The sequence below is a fragment of the Pongo abelii genome, chromosome 18 (genome assembly GCF_028885655.2).
Source record: "Pongo abelii isolate AG06213 chromosome 18, NHGRI_mPonAbe1-v2.0_pri, whole genome shotgun sequence".
NCBI lineage: Eukaryota > Metazoa > Chordata > Mammalia > Primates > Hominidae > Pongo > Pongo abelii.
The window spans coordinates 51,709,995-51,729,831 of NC_072003.2; the positions used below are offsets into that span (position 1 = coordinate 51,709,995).

Consider the following 19,837-nt stretch of genomic DNA (forward strand, 5'->3'; position numbering starts at 1 on the left):
ATTTTTATTCTTTTCTAAGCAAAACATTGCAAGCCTGGCTGTAGAAAAACAGAGAATAGAACCCTCCATTCCAGTGTCAAAGGTACAAAAATATAAGAAAGTCCCCAGGAAACAATTATTTGTGATGTCTAGTAACGTTTATGAATACTTAATGACTATTTCCTGACTGTTGACTGAATTCTTTTGACAAAAAAAAAAAAAAGTAAAAAATAAAAACCCCGATATTCAGCTCAAACACAAAAGATCACAGGCAAAGAAAATTATGTTGCTGCAATCCTATTTGGGAAAGTAATCTTATATTTCAGAGAGCACATTGAATCTTTGCACCACTAATCCACTACATATTTTGCAATCACATGTTGTTATCTGGGGAATTAACAATGTAGCCAATAAACATCACTGGCATGGTCCTAATGTGCAGAGAAATATGTAAACAAGCAAGAGGATTTGTTTTTTGTTATACCAACACATCTGTTTCATTTTATCAGGGTTTTAAAAAAAGCTCTATAAACTATTAATCTTGTTTTAAAAATGTCTACTTAGTACCTTACCTAGATAGACACAAATGCATTATATGCAATGATGGAAAAAAAAGAAAAATCCCAGCAGAAGAGTTTAAAATACTTAAGCAGATTTACTCTAGTGATTGCTGACTATAATTGCACACTAAGAAAAATAGAACCAAAATTATTGCATTAGTTATCTTGGCTCTCTGGAGTGCCTTAATCGATGTTTATGACAATAAATAACACAATTAGGTGTATTTCACACAATCGCTTGTTCTATATTTTTCTCTGCTGGTTATAAGCAATTATACTTTTTCCCTTTTTTGGTATCTCAGTTTGATATTTCATTTGCAGTAAGAATAAATCATGTATCGTAAGCATTATAATACTAAAAACTCAAAAGACCTAGGCACCTGATAAGGACTTCCATTTCTAAAATCTTGCCTGGGCAAACTTTCAACTCAAACACACCTTTGTGTTAAACCAACAGCAAGGGAAGATTGGCTAGTTCCAAACCAATGAATTAGACTTTTAAAAAAAATCATTTTAAATCAACAGAATCTTTTTGGATCATCCTCTTTTTGGTTACTGTCAACCAACCCAATACCCTTTTGTTCAATACCAGGCAGCAATCCAGTACCTGCATGTAAATAGCACTAGGAACAATCCACTAGGAACAGGCAAGAGCACATTTCAGAACATGGACTCTCAGATCTTTACTATGATCTGTGCAAATGATAAAAAATAATTTAAGTAATAAATGTGGTGCCTACCATATGCAACCCACTGCTATGAAGCATGCCATCTTGTTCCACGAGATTTCTTGAGATTGTAATGGAAGGGAGGTCCAGGCTTTGAGGGGGAAACTGGGGTGTGAATTCACTTCCCTGGGAAGGCAATGGATCACTGAGGGCTTGAAAGGGTAGCAGTACATCCGGCATGCCTAGGGCAGGGTCTGACTCTGGAGGAGGCGTGATTGGTGGAATTTCGAATTCCTCGTCCCCAAGGCTTGGTGTGTGGAATGTCTGCTAAAAGGAAACAAAATATAGATATCTTCATATTCTGTTTCTATATCTTATTCCTCCGGGGAGGGAAAGAGAAAGACATTGCATGAAAACACTACACACATATCTAGGCCAAATATTTATTTCTCAAATGAAAACATCTTAAACACAGATTTCCATACATAAAGTTTTGCTGATCATTCTGATTAAAGATTTAAGTCTCATTATCATATGGTTTTAGTGGAGTATCAGTATTAACAGTTTTTTAATGCCTACTTAATTAGCAACATCTGTCTTTGTTATTAGTTGGAGCGTATAACAAATTGCTACTTTACTGATATGTTAGTGAAACAGCTCAAACCGCTGACACTATCCACACGCTTTATAAAATGCTGATGATTTTGTGGCATGCACACACACACACACACACATACACCACACACACATTAATCCAGAGGTGAACATTACATATATTTACTTTCTGCCACAACATATAAAACAAGTAATATCAAATTTGTGGTTTGCTTTTTTAATTTCCTCATTGGTATATTCCCAAGTGCAATGCCTACTTCTATGGAAATTGTTACTGTGTGTAATACAATGTTTTATATAAGGATTATCATAGTTCATATTAAAAGATGCCAGCGCTTTTATTTAAACTACAAAGAGGATTATTTTCTTTTACATGAACATTTTAATATGTATTTATCTGAACATTTTCTACCAGTCTTCTACTTTTTAAAGATGATCTAGAGCGCATAGAGCTATAGTGATATAGAAATACTAACTAGATTTGATGCTGTTCTCTTACTTAGACAAGTATTATATCTCAAGACCTAAGTAAGTCTTAATGCATTGTTTTTCTTCACTGACACTGAGATTCTTTTTTTTTTTTTTTTTTTGAGACAGAGTCTCGCTCTGTCGCCCAGGCTGGAGGGCAGTGGCGCCATCTCGGCTCACTGCAGGCTCTGCCTCCCGGATTCATGCCATTCTCCTGCCTCAGCCTCCCTAGTAGCTGGGACTACAGGCACCCGCCACCATACCCGGCTAATTTTTCAATTTTTTAGTAGAGATGGGGTTTCACCGTGTTAGCCAGGATGGTATCGATCTCCTGACCTTGTGATCCACCCACCTCGGCCTCCCAAAGTGCTGGGATTACAGGAGTGAGCCACCATGCTCAGCCAATACTGAGATTCTTAAAGGCAGGGTTTTAAAATAGGGCCTCGTGATATAAATCAGTGTTGCTCCACCCAACCACACTAATCATTTTTGGGGGGAATTTTTTGGTGAGAGGTTGTGGGGGAGTGGCAAGGTCTAGGTTTTTTTTTGTTTCTTTTTTTGTTTTTTTTTGGTTTTTTTTTTGGTCAGGTGGAGGGTTTGGGGGACTACTCATATTTTTTATTCCTAGCTCAGAGAGTCAAACTTATAGTTCATTTATTATTAATAGTATTTGAAAGAATGAACTGGTGCAAGATAATTTGAGTCTGCTATTATCAGTTAAGAGGACTAATTAAGTGCTGAAAATCATCATTCTTCAAGCTATCAATCATGATATAACGTAATGACCACTTGAGGGAAAAGAAAAACTGAAGAAAAAAAAGCAACAAAAAACATTTCTTACATATAGAACCTGTCAAATGTTATTTGTATCTCACCAGAAAAAAAGAGGTCACGAGCTATGGCAGTCTATGGTGGGACAATTGAACATCTTGAGGTTCTTAGCAGGCTCAATATATGCAAAACATCATAGCAGAATAATACATTTGAATGCTAGACTAAAATATTGGATTTTCCGACACATGCATTCTAATAATGACCCCAAAAGCTGTCAGTTTCTAACTGTGGAACCCCTAGTTCCCAAACACAAAGGGATGAATTGGCCACAAATGTGGTTGGCTAATGAACATAACCCTATGGTTGCATTTGCCGTTATTTTGGCACTAATGTGGTCTAGTAACAGATGCAACTGTAATTTGTGACTCATTTGCTACCCCATTACTGCTTAATGAAATCTAACATATCACATTAACAATACGGATAAACACTCATTCTTGATATGTGGCATTTGGCTGTTTTCATTACCACTGTAATTAACACTTGAAATATTATTTCAATAAATATTTAAAGTACTTTAAAAATGGTCAGGGTAATCATGACACAGATAGAAAACATAAAGCAAATGTGTGAATTTCAAACTCAGAGTATCCTAGTCCCTGTAGTGTTATCTACAGGACAATATCCATGTGAAGGGAATTGGTCTCAGGCACAATTTAGACTTTACAGCATGTAAACCTAAAGACTTCCTGAATTAGTTTACACTCATTAAAATGCTAAAAAACCAAGTAAATTTACTTTCAATGCAGTGACTGGGAAATTAGGCACATGCTATAATGTAGCATTAACATTTACTTGGGCTTTATTTTTTGTTCAAGAAAAGATGTACAGAGAAATCATTACATAAGATTACTTCCAAAACTAACATAAAACATGTCTATGCTAAGCAGTCACAATTAGGAAGGTTTTTATTTTTGTTAAGGAACAGAGAGAGATGTCATATGCAATATGTCCCTATGGTATAATTTTTTTAACGACAAATTAATTTCAATTAAGCATATTACAATATCCTAACCTAATATAATAATCCAATGAAATAACCAAGAAAATGTTAAAATGTTAAACTACCTTTAAAGTCAGATAATATGTTAAAATTAAGCTTTCCTTAGAGAAAAAAAGGAATCCAAAATGCTGGATATCTGAGATTATAAAAAAAAACCATATATGGCATCAACAACAACAAAAACAACAAAAAGACACACTGACTTTGGTAACTGTGCCATCTGACCAATATCAGATTAATCATTTGGAGTTTATGTGATTATTTTTTACAGAGATTGACTTTTCAATGTTTACCTTGAACATGTTAAAGTAGTATGTACATGGTTAAATACCATCTGTACTGAAATGTTCAAAACATTTGTTCCTTTTGATAAAAATGCAAATCTGGAGAACTGTTGTATCAACATATAACAGCCAATGTCTGACACGGTGAATTATCACAGCTGGAATTAAATTGTCTCTGAACAGCTGCTGGCAGTAGAGCTTTCATCAATGTTTGATTCAAATGTAGGGAAAAAAAATCCTACAGAATGAAACATCATGTTGTCCTTACAGATGGGGTTTGTGTTCATTATCACAAACAACACAGCAGCCAGTGCCAAAAATATTCCCTTATCTAAGCTGTCTTCTTGGTGAGAGATGATGGTCACTACAAAAAGGATTAATCTAGGAATACCCTTAATTCTTGATTCCCCATTTATTCTAATAATTTCTCAAAGTTAATTTCTTTCATAACACTTGCCTCCCTTTACCAAGATCATTTATGAAGCCACTATTATTTTCATTCTCTGGGGTCAAGCTAGTTCAGTTTCCTGTATTTGAATGTATCTGGAAAATGAGGACTTTATATTACGTGAACTGCAAGAGGAAATGTTCCATTTGGGCCAATTTCACTTCTGTTTGTTCTTGTTCTAAAATCTTAAATCTCACACAGTCTACCATTTTTAGGAAACCATGTTTTATCTAATCAAGATTGAGGTTTTTCTGGAGGGCAGGCCAATGAGACCAAACAGCAGCCCAAAATCAATAATAGGAAATGCAGTAAAAACAGAAGCAAGAAGACGATGCTTGTTTCATCTGCACCCGTAAACTGAGGACAGACCCAGAGACAATGAGGTGCTGCATTTAGATTCCATCACCCAGTTTCCCCAGCTGTGACCAAGTCTTGGAGCATGCCAGCCACTCATTCATTCATTCTATAAATATTTATTGAGCACCTACTACTGCCAGGCATTGTACTGGGCTGTGGGGATCTAGCAACAAATTACAACACTCATTTCACATCACCCCAAGCCCCAAGAAACTATAATATTCTTCTGTCGCATAGTTTCCCAAACCATGACAACTTAATGACACTTAATTATCCCTAGATATATGTGAAGTTAAACTATTTTCCATTAAAAAGTCACTTCTAGCCTGGTTTCTAAAAAAATGACCACTTACCTGCTTAGATACCAACACTGTATGTGTGTGTGTTTTAACATACATTCTTATATATTTACTTTTTGTTTGCATTATTTTTTAATCAAAAGATTGTATGAAGTTACTAACATTAGTAACAGTCTACAGACAAGTGATAAAAGACTTATCAGGTTTTCTTTTCCAATAAGCTTTTCTCATTTCTCCTCCAAAGTCGTTACCTTGTGCCACATAAGAGAGAGATAAATTTGATACTTTGTTTTTCCCTTCAAGCCTATTAAATTATCTCAATAACACAAAAAACAGGAACAAACACATTAAGACAGTCACCTACCTCACTGGCAGCGAAGAACGCATTGTTCGCCTCAGCCATATTCATATAGTTATTATTATTTCCAAACTGAAAGAAAACAGATTGTTTTACGTTAATATGTGGCATAATAAAGCATTCTGGCTGTGATTTGGAAAGAATGCTGGTGTTGCTAAATAAAAGAGAGTTTTATCAGCCCAAATGCAAAACATGACAAAGGTTTCAAGGCACTATGCTATACTGTCAGCTAGTTCCCTCAGAAAATAAAGCACAGAGTTAAGCTAACTCAATAATTCTATAAAATAGTTTTGTTTCTCATCAAGACTAACTGTGAAGGGAGAGGATTACAAACATTAAGCCAACTGGTCACCAGTGTGTGTTGCTTATTGACCTGGCATTTGTGAGAGGTGAGAGGGAAAAGAGTTTCCAAGAAAATCACCTTGACACATTTTAAAAGCACGTAAGGATTTTATAGCTTAGTTTTCAAGAACAGATGTCACAAGTGTGGGTAGGTTAAAATGTGAATTAAAGGGAATAAAATTCAATTCCCAGGACTCAAATTCTATTTTCTAGTGAATGGGGTGTGGCATGAATATAAATAAATTATAAGACTAAAGAATATTTTTAAAATCTCCAAACAGAGCTTAAAGCGATATCTATATCCATCAGAGCTGCTGAAAACAGTGATATTTAATCTGTCAATGTAACATTAAGTGCAAAGAGGTTTAAAAATAAGCGGGATCTCATGAACACAGCAATTTTTATTTCATTCCCTAACACAATGGGCCATTCATATCATCACAAATAAGGCCGTATCAGCATTTCAGACTTAAGCTCTTTACTTCTAGGGACCTGTTATCAAAATGTAAAACTTGGATTTTGGCAGAAATGTATTTTCAGGTTCAAATGGTCTAAATCGGCACATTTTGTTGCTTTAAACATTCCGTTATCAGTCTGGCAATATGGAAGTCTCTGTGAGTATAATAATCTACAGCTATATTATTTTCATGATTTTTAACTGGTAAAAGAATGTCCTTTTTATAAAGTGTATTATTTCCTTCCTTGAATGCATCAAATAAAACATAGGTTTGTTCTCCAAAGGGTGAAATGTATATATCTATTCTCTAATATAAATAAAGCTAGTAATTATTTAAAGACACAATTTTCCCAAGGAGAGCGAGAGATGGATGGATGGAGATAAACGGGTAGGTACATAGATAGATACACAGATAAATATTGATAATAAATAGAATATGGAGACAGATACATAGATATGGAAGACTCATATAATCCTCTTCCTCAGTAAACTAACACTTATTTCTGGGGGGCTCTCAATCCCTGACTCTGAAGGACTTGCAACCAGAAGCAGGATTGACATGCTACACTTTATCATGTCAGGGATCCAAGAACTAAGCAGGATTTATACGAAAGACTCTAATGGTTCTAGAGTACCCCACAACAGCCAACACACCGAAATGCACATATGATGAGCCATCTGACAAGCTCTCACTGAGCACTCAGCTTCATTTAGGTAAATATCTTTATAAGGATTTCGGAAAAATGAACTGGCGCTTAAGAAAGACCTTTATCTGGTTTCTCTGAAGGCATGTGATATCAGAAACAAGTGCATGGCTGCACATGGGCACACACACACTCACACACATATTTTCCCTTGTTTTTCTACAATGTTAAATACATGCAAGAAAAAGTATTTTAAGTATTTTATTTTCTATCATGAAATTTTTGATGAATGAATGATGCTAGAGTTAAAATCTCAGGTCTCCATGCAAATGTTCCTTTTGGATATTTATGAGAACCTGGGCTCGAGATGAGTATTCCGTGCACCAGTCCTGGCCCCCCAAACCGCCTAACAGCCTCAACCTCAACGTTATTTAAATGTAGGTTTTGTTGGGAAATTAGAAATCCATTTAAAGCAAACAGCTCATTATCACAGAGTATTTTTTTTTAAGATTAAACTTACTTATTATCTAATAGCACCTAAAACAACAAAGAAAAATAAAATGGCTATTAAACTAAAGGCCTAAACAATTCAAAAAACAAATTAAGCTTAGAGTGAAATAAGAACTGGGTTAGAAATCCTCTTCTGAACAGTTAGTATGCGAATGTAATTACTGAAGAAACTACAGCTAATCAGCTGTGAATTGTATCCATTAATTAGTATTTGCCCTGGAGAAATGAGAAAAATCAGTAACAACGCTGGCACCGCAGTGCACACTGATGAGCGGAGCAGGCCACGCGGCGTTTAGTCAAGCAGGTGGCTCCAGTGGTCCAGGTAATTTGAAATGCTCTCACCTGAAGTACTGAGCTAGAATTACAAAGCACTCCTTGCATATCTTTTGTATCTATAGAAGGCCTTAATTAATGGCTTTTAATTTGGAAACACTTGCCAATCAGGCAGGAACAGTTATAAATCATTTCAAATAGAACTAAAGGTTTCTATTCTGTATTGGGTAAAACAGCCCCTCTACAAAGGGGGCTTTAAATATTGACTTGTTGCAGGCAATTGTCTTTCTCCTGCACAGGTACCTGGGACCCTAGTTCAGTGTGGCAAGGTAGTTAGATAATATACAGGACACCCAGTTAAATTTATTGAATAAACAGCAAATTTGCTTTAGTATAAGTATATCCCATGCACTATTTGGGGGTATACTTATATTAAAAGAACTATTCTTTATTTATCTGAGATTCAAATTTAATTGGGCACTGTGTATTTTTATTTGGTAAATCTGGCTACCCTACCATGGTGGTTAAACTAATCAGAATGAAAGGGTGGCATTTTCATTTGGTTACCTTACCTAGTAATGCTAGCTTGATCTCATTTGTTTTATTTGAAAATGTGACCTATGAATCCTGCTTTAGTCATTTGTTGTAAGAACAGATCTGATTCTGAGAGAAAAAGTGCTCCTTTGGGGCAGGTCTCTAATATAATGACCTCAGAACAATTAACTTTAAGTGAATTGTGTACAATTAAATTTACTTTATGTTCTAAGAGGCAGTGACATCAGTAAACACATTATAGTACAAAACCCCACAGGTCCATGGGGAAGGGGCCTTAACTGTGTTCACTGACATCTCTCCCAGAACTAACAATGCCTGGAATATTATAAGCACTCTAGTATTTGTTGAAGGGAGAGAGGGAGAAAGGTTGATCACACATAAATCACCTAATCACCCACCTAACTGGAGTCATTTTCACTTACTTTTTAAAAAATGATAGTAATAAGTATTTAGCCTCCTAATCACCCACCCTAACTGGAGTCATTTTCACTTACTTTTTAAAAAATGATAGTAATAAGTATTTAGCCCAGTGACACCCTCTACATACTTTATTTCATTTAGTTTTCCAAACTGAGACTAATCATAATCTATTTTCCCAACACCCAGTAAGATAATTATCATCCCTATTTTATGGATCAGTAGACTGAGGCTCCTAGGGTTCAAGTAACTTGCCCAAGGTTATAGATTCAACCACGGAAGTCTAGCCTCCTCCCTACCTAATGATCTCTGTCATTTACATTCCGGTATCTGTAAAAGCTTGAATATTTCACTCAGTGATCAATTCAGTTTTACTTTTTTATTTATTTTACTCAAAGTTAGAATTTCCCAGAGGCACTCAAGTCTAGTAAAATGCTCCTCAAGAAATGGTTCCATGGTCCAGTAAGTTTGGGAAAGGCTGACTTCCCTTTGATGAGTCACAATGCTTGCTATAAGGTTAAAGGCTCTGAGAAGTCCCACAGTTCCTTCATCCAACAAATATTTATGTGCCTATTATGTACAAGGGGCTGTGCTAGGCACTGGAGGCAATATGATGGAAAAGATGACAAGTTTTCTACTTGGATGAAGCTTACATTTTTCCTTAAGGGGGAGACAGGAAACAAACAAACAACAAGCTGTGGATCACTTCCTTTTGTTTCCCCTGCAATACCCTGTGAAAACACAGTTTGGGAAGGCTTGTTCTAAGCCCTTTATTGACAATATTATTTTATTTTCCCTGAATCTTTCTTAGGAAAGCTAATATCCTAATTTTACACCATGGTAAAATGTATTTGTTTTATTAATATGAATCAACTAAATAAGAATTTTTAATTATTCATTCTAAGTCACCTTAACTTGGTCTATTTCTAAACTTTCTAGATTATAACCCTCCACTGATGTTCCCTCAAAGATCCCCTACTCAACCATATATGGGGCCTTCTATGCAATTTCAAGAGTCAAAATAAAATATTCCAAATAAACTAAATGAATATCAGGTAAAGTAGTTAATTGTTCTAAAGGTCATATACAAACATTATTAAAGAAATCAGCCAATTCCAACTGTTTTAAAGACACATAAATGGTCACTGGGAATCAGGGGTATTTGGCATTTATGAGGCACACTGGAGGTGATAGGTCCTTTTCCATGCTGATAGGCTCTAATAGATGTGATCCCCAAAGATAGAGTCCCCAAAGATATCATTATAAAGCAGAACTAAATTACTCTGCGTTGAACTTCTGTATCTTAATAATTTCAAAAAGAACATCTTCATTGTACTTGGAGGTAGATTTGCTTTTGCTGCTTGATGAGTAATTATAGCTTGGGCAAATACAATCTGTGAAGGACGTCAATTAAAAAGGAGCACCGCAGGATTTTTTAGAAATTTATTAAGGACCATCGTGTTCGTGGCCTGTTTGACCGTGTGAAGTGCCAAAGTAAATTAATGTGGATTGTTAAGTCTAGCTAGTCCAGCAAAGGGGCTGGAAGAAAGTGGAACAGGCCAGACAAAAACCCATCTGTAATCACGAGACGAATACTTCAGCTTGATGCATCCACACAACATCATTTTCACTGAAATTATTTTGACACCCATGTGAAGAATTGTATAGGCTTCTAATAAAGCAGCATTAACTACAGGGTCTCAAACAGCTAAATGGCACAAACTTAATCCTAAAAAAAAAAGATAATCCTTCGAATTCTCTTTTCTTTTTCCCCCGTTAGATTTGTTAGCAGACACCATCCAACTTGATGCCTCACTATGGACATCAGTCAAGTCACTTACACAAATGAACTGTGCCATGATGGATCAAGTGTGCCAAGCACGGTCACATGCTGGCAGAGGCAGGACTGCAAAGTCCACACGCACGTGAAGGCTCGGTTAACTATCCCCTGGAAGAGAACTTAGGAGAGATCATCAAGGTTCAGCCATTTTCAGCATTAGTAATCTGTTTCAAGACACAAAGCCCAAAGGAGTGAAAACAAGCCAATATGGCGAATGATGATGAATACTGATGATTATAGTGGATGGGTCTGGAGCACCACATTAGGAAGCAAAGCATGACTTTGTGACTAAAGACCATCTACACCAAAGGTTGGAGGTTCAACAATACTTTAGAAACAAAACATTGCAAACAACAGGCTATAAGGTACAATATAGGCATCTATATATAATTATATATAGTTATATATACACACAAGCATATATGCACACAATTCTGCTAATTATGTACATACAATTATATAGATTTACACACACATACATATAATTACACACACACACGTCCACATGCTAAAACTCCTAGATGAGGATCCCCTGAGCACCACATTTATACATCCAACTGTCTACAGCCCTTCCAATTGGATGTCAGTAAACATCTTAGACCTATGTCCAAAACTGAATTCCTCATCTTCTCCTCAAAGCCTGCTCCACCCACAGTCTTTGATGGGGAAATGACTCACTTTTGGTGACTCAGGCCAAATATCATTCTTGAATCCTCTCTCTCTGTCTCCCTTCCTTCATCCAATCATCAGGAGATTCTGTTGGCTTATCTTTCCAACTGTACCCAAAATGGACCATGTGTGCCTGCCTCTCGGGATCCACCCAGGCCCAAGCCATTCATTTCCTCCTGGACCTCTGCAACTACCTTCCCAGCAAGTCCCTCTGGTTCTACCATACTTCCCAACAGACTATCCTCAACACAGAGACAAAGAGGCCTTTCGAAAATCTAAGTTTGGCCTGGGCAACATAGTGATACCCCATCTCTACTAAAAAAAAAAAAAAATTACAGGCATGATGGCACACGCCTGTAGTTTCAGCTACACAGGAGGCTGAGATGGGAGGATTGCTTAAGCCCAGGAGTTTGAGGCTGCAATAAGCTATGACTATGCCACTGCACTCTAGCCAGGGTGACAAAGTAAGACCCTGTCTCAAAAAAAAAAGAAGAAAGAGGAAAGAAAGAAAATGAAGGAAAGGAAGAAAGAAGGGAGGGAGAGAGGGACAGGGGAAAAGAAAAAGTAAGAGATGGAGGGAAGGAAGAAAAGAACTAAGGAAGGAGGGAAAGAAGGGAGGGAGAGAGTAAATCTAACTCGGACCCTGTCACTCTTCTGCTCAAAACTCTCCAATGGCTTCTGATTCATTCAAGGGAGATGCCCAATCCTTATAATTGCCCCATTTCTTCTTACCTTTTGGCCATCATCCTTCCCCTTGCTCACACTCCTCTAGCCTACTGGCTTCCTATTGTTCTTTCACCACCCCAGACATGTTCCCACCCCAGGGCCTTTGCACTGGCTGTTTCTTCTGTCTGGACTATTGTCCCTGTAAATGTTCCCAGGGTTCGTTCATTCCCTGCCTTTGGAGTCTTTTCTCAGATGTCACCTTCTCTCTGACTACCCTCCTCCACCTCCAACACTCTCTATCCCTCTTCCCCAAGTCTACTTTTTCCATGAATAGTTTTCAACATCAAACAATATCATTACTGCCTTTCTCCTCCCACTAGAATATAAATTCAATAAAGATAAGAATGTTTTGTCTGTCTTTTACACTGATGTCCCAGTAAGAAGAAGAGTGTTTGGTAAATAGTAGGTGTTCAATAGGCACAAACGAATTTCTGGGTGCAAAATAATGATACTCAGAACTGCTGTCCAAGCCCATCCAGACACAGTACTTGAAATCCAAGTGAAAATAAGATGTCCAGCAGCCAACACCACTAGTCACTCACCAAACTACATCTATGGGAAAAATATGGTAACATTAAGGCTTCTGTGTTATAATAAAAGTCCTGTTTTGAACCCCAGAACTATCTACCTAGAAAAAGGCTTTACTCTAGAAAATGCGCTAACCTTTTTATAGAGCCCTAGGTGGATGGGGGTTGGGTGCTAGGGATAGGTGCCTTCGGTGGCTGAGCACAAACTGCAATGAACAACACAGATTCTGGCCTGCAGGCAAAATGCTGAGAGAAGAGAGAACCAACAGCATACAGTCAATGGGGGCAAGGATTCAAGTGTTAGATTTGACAGCTAATTTTTTTTCTAATTTAAAATTTCCTCTTCTAAAAAAATGCTTTATATTATAGGTCAGGGTTTCTCCAAGTGTTGTGCTAAGGACTGCAGAACCAGATGGCCGTTAAAAATGAGCATTACCCGCTCCCCACTCTGGATTTACTGTAGCAGAATCTCTAGGCGGTGGGACCCTAATACATGTATTTTTAACCAGCTTTGAAGGAACTCCAAAGCACTCTAATATTTGAGAACGACTAGCCTAGTTCATTTTAGACTAATGTGGAAATTCCTTTTTTTAAAATAAACGTTTCTACACATCTCACAGAAATGCTGATAGAGCACAAGCTGTTTTGTTTATAGCAATGAAGGCTTGGCACGCATATTTACAATCTCCTCTCACTTTCCTGGATGACAGGGACATGCAACCATTTGTGAGGTGACCATCCAGCCCCTTCTACCCATATCACCAGGAGGAAGGATGGGAACATCCAAACTTGGATCAGGTAGGAACACAAGTTCCACTGTTGGATTCTTCAACAAGTTCTGTGGACCCACACAAGTAACAACAATGCCTAAACATATGGACTCTGCTCAAACACGGAGGCCTTGGGATTTTCATGATCTGGACACATTTGAGTCTGTGAATCGCATAACCATCTGGACTAGTTAAAAGTGGCAAGAAAGAAAAAACACCCTCTCAAACCCAACTGCACTTGTTTAATATCAGGAAAACAAATATAAGTAGGAGTGGATACTAAGGTTCCAGAATTAAGAGGGCTTTTTTGTTTTGTTTTGGGGAGTTTTTTCTTGCTTTTTTTTTTTTTTAGCAAAAATGGGGCCATCTTTGAGATTGGCCAAGCAACCAATCATCACCAATATTTGGAGAACAGGAAGAGAAGGCCTCTGATCTCTGGTTCTCTTCAAATACACACCCACAAAAAAAGCCAATGGTAACACATATGTTGCGAAGTGACTACATCTTTTGTGTTAATTCCAGTTTGTCTCCCTCCCTTCTCCCTGAAAGCTTTACCAACACTTAACTGAGTCCCTATTAAATGCCACTTAATAGGATACATTTAGTGGAATATATTATCTACTTCTCTGTAGATGCAGAGAAGTAGAAGATATGATTGTTGATTTTAAGGGATGAAAACTCAGTTGGGGTGATGAGACAAAAAAATATATCAAGCTAAGGGCCAACTCAGTGACAAGTGGCTTGCAAATCTAGGAGGAGGAGTCAAAAAGGAATGGCCTTTCAGAGGAACAAGTCTTTTTTCAATATATAATTTCACCTTTTATTTTAGATTCAGAGAGTAGATGTACATGTTTGTTACATGGGTATACTGCATGATGCTGAGGTTTGGGATATGAATGATCCCATCATCTAGGTACTGAGCATAGTACCCAATAGTTAGGAACAAGTCTTTAACCAAGAAAGAAGGCAGACAGATGGGGAGTCCCAGGCAAAAAGGAGGGAGTGAGTGAAGCTTCAGACCTACTTGTACACAGGCTACGTTCAAAGAACAAATCAGAGAGCAATTTGGCTACAGGAGAAAGGGAAGAAAGCTGGAGGAGATGGTAGGAAGCCAGGCTCTGGTGGGCCTTGAAGGCTAACCTAAATATTTTGAAATATATTAAATAAAAGTGTCCACAAAGGATTTTGTTAGAGGAAGGAGGCAGAGAGAGAGAGATGTAAAGCCCACACCTGAACTTATCAATAGTGTGAGATGCACAAGAGTAGTATTAAGAAAGGCTGGTGCCAAGGAGACCAGTGAAGAACACTTCAAGGCTGGCAGGAGGTTGAAAGTGTCTAGACTGGGCAGAGGCAACAGTAGGAAGAACAAAACTCAGAAAGCACTTTACAGGAGTCAGAGTAACTTTGAATTCCAATCCTAGCACCAAACTAGTTGTGGGATGGCAGGCAAGCTGTCTTACTTGTCTTAAGAACAAGTTCAGCTTCCAGCTGAACTACTTACTAGCTGTCATTGTGTACAAGCTGTTTACTCTCCGTGTGTTTCAACTTTCCCATCAATAAAACAGGGATAAGAACAGTATTTGCCACATCACAGGGGTTTTGAGGATTAAATGGGTAAGTGTGTATAACATCACCTTTTCTTTTTCAAAAATTTTTAAATTTGTTAAGAGACAGAGTCTTGCTCTGTTGCCCAGGATGGAGTGCAATGGTGCTATCATAGCTCACTGTAGCCTCAAACTCCTAGGCTCAAATGATCCTCCCACTTAAGCCTCCCAAGTCACTTGGATTACAGGCATGTGCCACCATGCCAGGCTTAAAGCCATTTTTTGTATCTATACTAATGGCCAGGTGACATTTCAATGAGTTTTGAAGAAACCAACAGAGACCAAGCATATCTGTTTTACAAACTGCTATAGCTTATATGACAGTGCAAGAGAATTTTACTATTTAGAGAACTCCAATGGCTTCCCAAAGACACTTAGAGTAAAACTCAAACTCCTTGCCATGGGCTACAAGTCCCTATATCATCTGGGTGCTGGCTCCTTCTCCAAACTCCCTCCTAAGAGAGCAGCTGCCACCCACTAAGCTCCAGAAACACTGCACTGCCTGGTCCTCAGTTCTTTCTCTGGGCCACTCATTGCACCTGCTGTTCTTGCCTGGGCCGCTCTCCCTTTTATCCCTACTTTACGTAGGTTTCTGCTCAATGTTCACTCCTCAGGGAGTCCTCCCAGGTCAGCTTAGCTAAAAGGACCTCCACGTGCCCTCCCTGTCTCTTGCCCATTCTCTTCCTTTATATCTCATCAGAGATACAAAGTCACTCATCACTGACTAATGTACTGGATTTATTTGTCCATTTACTATTTCTCTCCATTCTAGAATAGACAGTCCATTTGTCTAGTTCAATGCTGTAAGAGTATCTGGCCCACAGGAGCTGCTCAGTATGTTTCTGTTGAATGCATAAGTGAATGAGCAAGCCAGAAACATCCAAATTCAAAGCCCAGCTCTACTACTTACAAGCTGAGTATCATCAGGTAAGTTGCTTCATGTTACCTCTCTGAACTTCTGTTTCCTCATTTCTAAGGAGGAAAGCATAGAACTATATGGGGCTGGGCTTTGCAAGAAGAAGGGAGACAACACAAACTCCCAGGAAAGGATGTCATACAGAGAGGCACTTGATAAATGTCAGAGTTGGAAATGAGAAGCCTGGGAAGACAGAAGTTCTATGATCTGGGGAAAATGAATGGGTCATTGAAACATTCTGTATAACATTTATTAAGTGCCTACAATATAAAAGATACAATGGTAAATATTGGGCTAAAAATGTGAATAAGACCCAGTTTCTACCCAAGAACAGCTGTAATAGAAAAGACAGATATGACTCCTCATGACAGGTACTACGTGGAGGAGATATTTGAAGTACTCCCCCTTGAAAGTCAGCAGAAGTTTTCAAACAAGACGAGCCATTGGAGTGAGGTCTTGAAGGATGTGTAGGATCTCACCTGTAAGACAAAAGCACTTTGGTAGATAAAAGTACTTGGGCAAAGGCCTACCTAATGTCATCAAAGTGAACCTTGCATACCAAGAAATGAAGATGTATGAATTCTAGGCAGGAAGGACAGAGACAAGGCTGATATAGGAGCCTGCAAGTATACACTGTGCTTAGGGGAGGCTTAGCTTGAACATGCTTATGAATAAAAGGAGACTTGTGAATGTTTGCAGGTAGAGAAGAGACTAAACACAAAGGAGAAGGAAGATCAGACCATGACAGCTGAAGATAAAATTTGAGGCATAATTTTCAGAAGGTAAGAATAATGTCTAGTCTGCGTGTCTTCTCTTGTATTTGGCAAACTACTGGGCATCTCTTATAAAATGACAGCAACTTACAAAAGAGATGTGCTTGGTCTGTTTTGTTTTTTGTGAGAATCACTGAAATGACAGCTAAGAGAATCCATTAGTCCAGATGGAAAAGGTGGTTACATTTTCTGATGTTGCTAGAATTGAAAAGACCCCTTCTCCATGGAAAGATATGACATGCAAGCTTCTATTACTAGCAGTATCCTCTCTTGGGTTTAGAAAGGGTTGTGACCTGTTATAAATCCCGATATCGCTGGGAGGAATAACAACTTAGCTCTCATCTGCCATGGGAACTTTAGTGTGAATTCATTCATAATAAGCAGTTCTACTGATGCACACAGTAGGTATCATCTTCAAGGATGCTCAGAAAACAACTCTTTGGAAAAGCCTTCCCTGGCACCACCTTCCCCTCCTCTAGCTGGACTGGATTCTCCTCCTTTAAGCTCCAAGGCAACCTGTGCATTGCTCTAAACTGTGTTAAAATGATCCCATTTCAGTGTCTGTCTCCCTGCTACAGTCCTTGTAGGCAGAGGCAATGCCTCATTGGCCATTGCAACACCAGGGCCAGGCACACAATAGGTACTCAACTGATAATGCAATGGCCTCAGGATGAACCCCAGGGAGGCTTGCACTTGGCAGCTTCAATGTGGTTAAAGACACTTGTTACTAAGCAATTTATTTTTCTGTGCACATGATGCAGCCCACATCAAATTCAGGTGAACCACTGCTATTATGGTTGCCAAAGTACCGTCAAGCCTTAAAACAAAATAGAAATAAAAAGTCATGTAAGATAAAATCTGAGTTATTTTCCTTGTACTGCCAGACTTTGTAGTTCTTGCTGCAACCCAATGAAGGACCTTAGAGACTTTCTGCTGAAAACAAACTTTCAGGCCTCTAATGACATGACATGTTTATACTGGACACCCCGAGTAAGTCTCCCGGGCATCACTTCTTGCACAACCATGTGAAACTTCAAATGTAAAAAAGGAAAAACAAATTAAATAAAATGTTCCTCAGTATTTTAAAATGAAAACCTTTTAACTAATTACAAAACTCCCTTAGTTCAGTAACCGAACTCTTTCACTAACCAATAGTAAAAACACGTGCTCTCTAATTTCAATAAATCCCTTTAATTATGAGTTAGTGTAAATTCCACCAAAACACCAACGACTTCGTATACTATCTTCCATTCTTTGATTTCTAAAGTATAAAATGTAATGCTCTTAAACCATAATCATGTTCAGGTGCCAAAAACTAATGTGCTAATACACAGATGCAGATAAAGCTATAAACAGTTATAAACAGATAGGTATAAACATCAGTGATTCTCTACCGGGGCAATTTTATTCCTCAGGGGACCTTTGATAATGTCTGGAGAGAGTTTTTTTTATTGTCATGACTTCTGGCATCCAGGGGATAAAGGCCAGGGTGTCACTAAACATCCTACAATTCACGGGGCAGCCTCCCACAACAAAGACCTGCCCTATCCGAAGAGTCAACAGAGACTGGGAAACTCTGATATAGATCAATCCATACATTAAACATAAATTCGAGACGAGGTATTTACAATAAATATTACAGAATCACTGCTTCTACACTATCCAAATACGATGTGTTCTTTCTTCAAGAGGGCATTGTGTTGCCTTTGGATATATCTATAAGATTACTGACTGCAATTAAAGCTTCTCTTAAATGTGTTTCAAATATATATCAACTAGTAGGTTCTCAGCAATGAAGTTTTCCATTTATATAAACACCCAGTTGCTTTTTTTGTTCCTGCTGAGAATAAGCCAAGAAACAGAAATAGTTTAACATGTTCTTTTAAGGCTAACATTTTTAAAAGATCAATAAACCGATAAATTCTTCCTTGAGTATTATAAGGGACTGAATGTGTTTATTTTCCAGTCTTAATCATATTTGATAAACCAAATACCTAAAGCCTACTTAACTCACAAATCATCAATGATAAGAAGTTCATAAGCATATATAACATATAATCACTTAAGCCAAACAGGATTACATCTGAGGTCTATTAATGTCTCTTAATTCACATTTATCATTGTTTAAGAGCAAGTCTAAGATAGCTGATAAGAAATTATGGGAATCTATGAAACCACTGGTACCAGTCTGGCTTTAGAAACATGTCAGGGCTAATGTTTTCCTGCATAGTGGCAGAAAGCTTTTGCTCACACTGCAAGAATATCTTGATTACATACATTTTTCTGTGATTTTATGATTGCCGGAATTCTGTAGGGACAACTTTTTACCAGATGGGTGATCATATAGCTTTCATTAGTTCTCTGTATTTTACCAGTTGTGTTTATCTAAAATCTTTTACTAGGAAAGAGCTCACATGAGGCTCTAAATCCCACTTCTGATGAGGTCTTAGGGCAGGAAGGACAGAAATCACATTCCTCCCAACCAACTATTCCAAAATCTGTAACTTAAGATTTTATATCTTATATTTATTTTAAAAGAAGGGTTTTTGCTAAACCTATATTTTAATTAGTTTGAGTATGTGGCTAATGGTTTCTTAAACATAACCATAAAATAAAATCCCTTCAAAGTAGGGGCTGCTGGCTTTCATCTTGAAGACAAATAATGGAATTCGGTCAAGATGTACATTTTAATCTGGTGTTCAGCTACAACTTATTTTAGCATTTTATATAAAATAACCATGAATTTAAGTATTCCTAAATAATGGAGGCATTTTATTCTTGGGATCCCAAACAGTCACTGTATACTAATACATTTAAGATTACCTTAACATTTCCTTACAAACATTTAAAAAGATGTGATTATACAGCAATTTGTAAGTAGCTCTTCTTAAATCATATATTAAATTTTACTCACTTCAGCAAAAATCAAATTCTAAAAGAG

The 19,837-nt window shown here is 37.6% G+C and overlaps 1 protein-coding gene across 3 annotated transcripts in view; it reads right to left on the bottom strand.

The window, feature by feature from the left end:
- TOX3 (TOX high mobility group box family member 3) overlaps window positions 1-19,837 on the bottom strand; it is a 120,413-nt gene that overhangs the window by 34,771 nt on the left and 65,805 nt on the right. For 2 of the 3 annotated variants that reach the window (XM_054533906.2, XM_054533907.2), the window contains exons 2-3: window positions 5,880-5,945; window positions 1,280-1,531 (exon numbers count right to left, since the gene is read on the bottom strand). In XM_054533906.2, the coding sequence (XP_054389881.1) occupies window positions 1,280-1,531; window positions 5,880-5,945 (318 nt within the window). Of the gene's footprint in view, window positions 1-1,279; window positions 1,535-5,879; window positions 5,946-19,837 lie in introns of all 3 variants that reach the window. The other variant, XM_024233665.3, reaches the window with a different exon arrangement.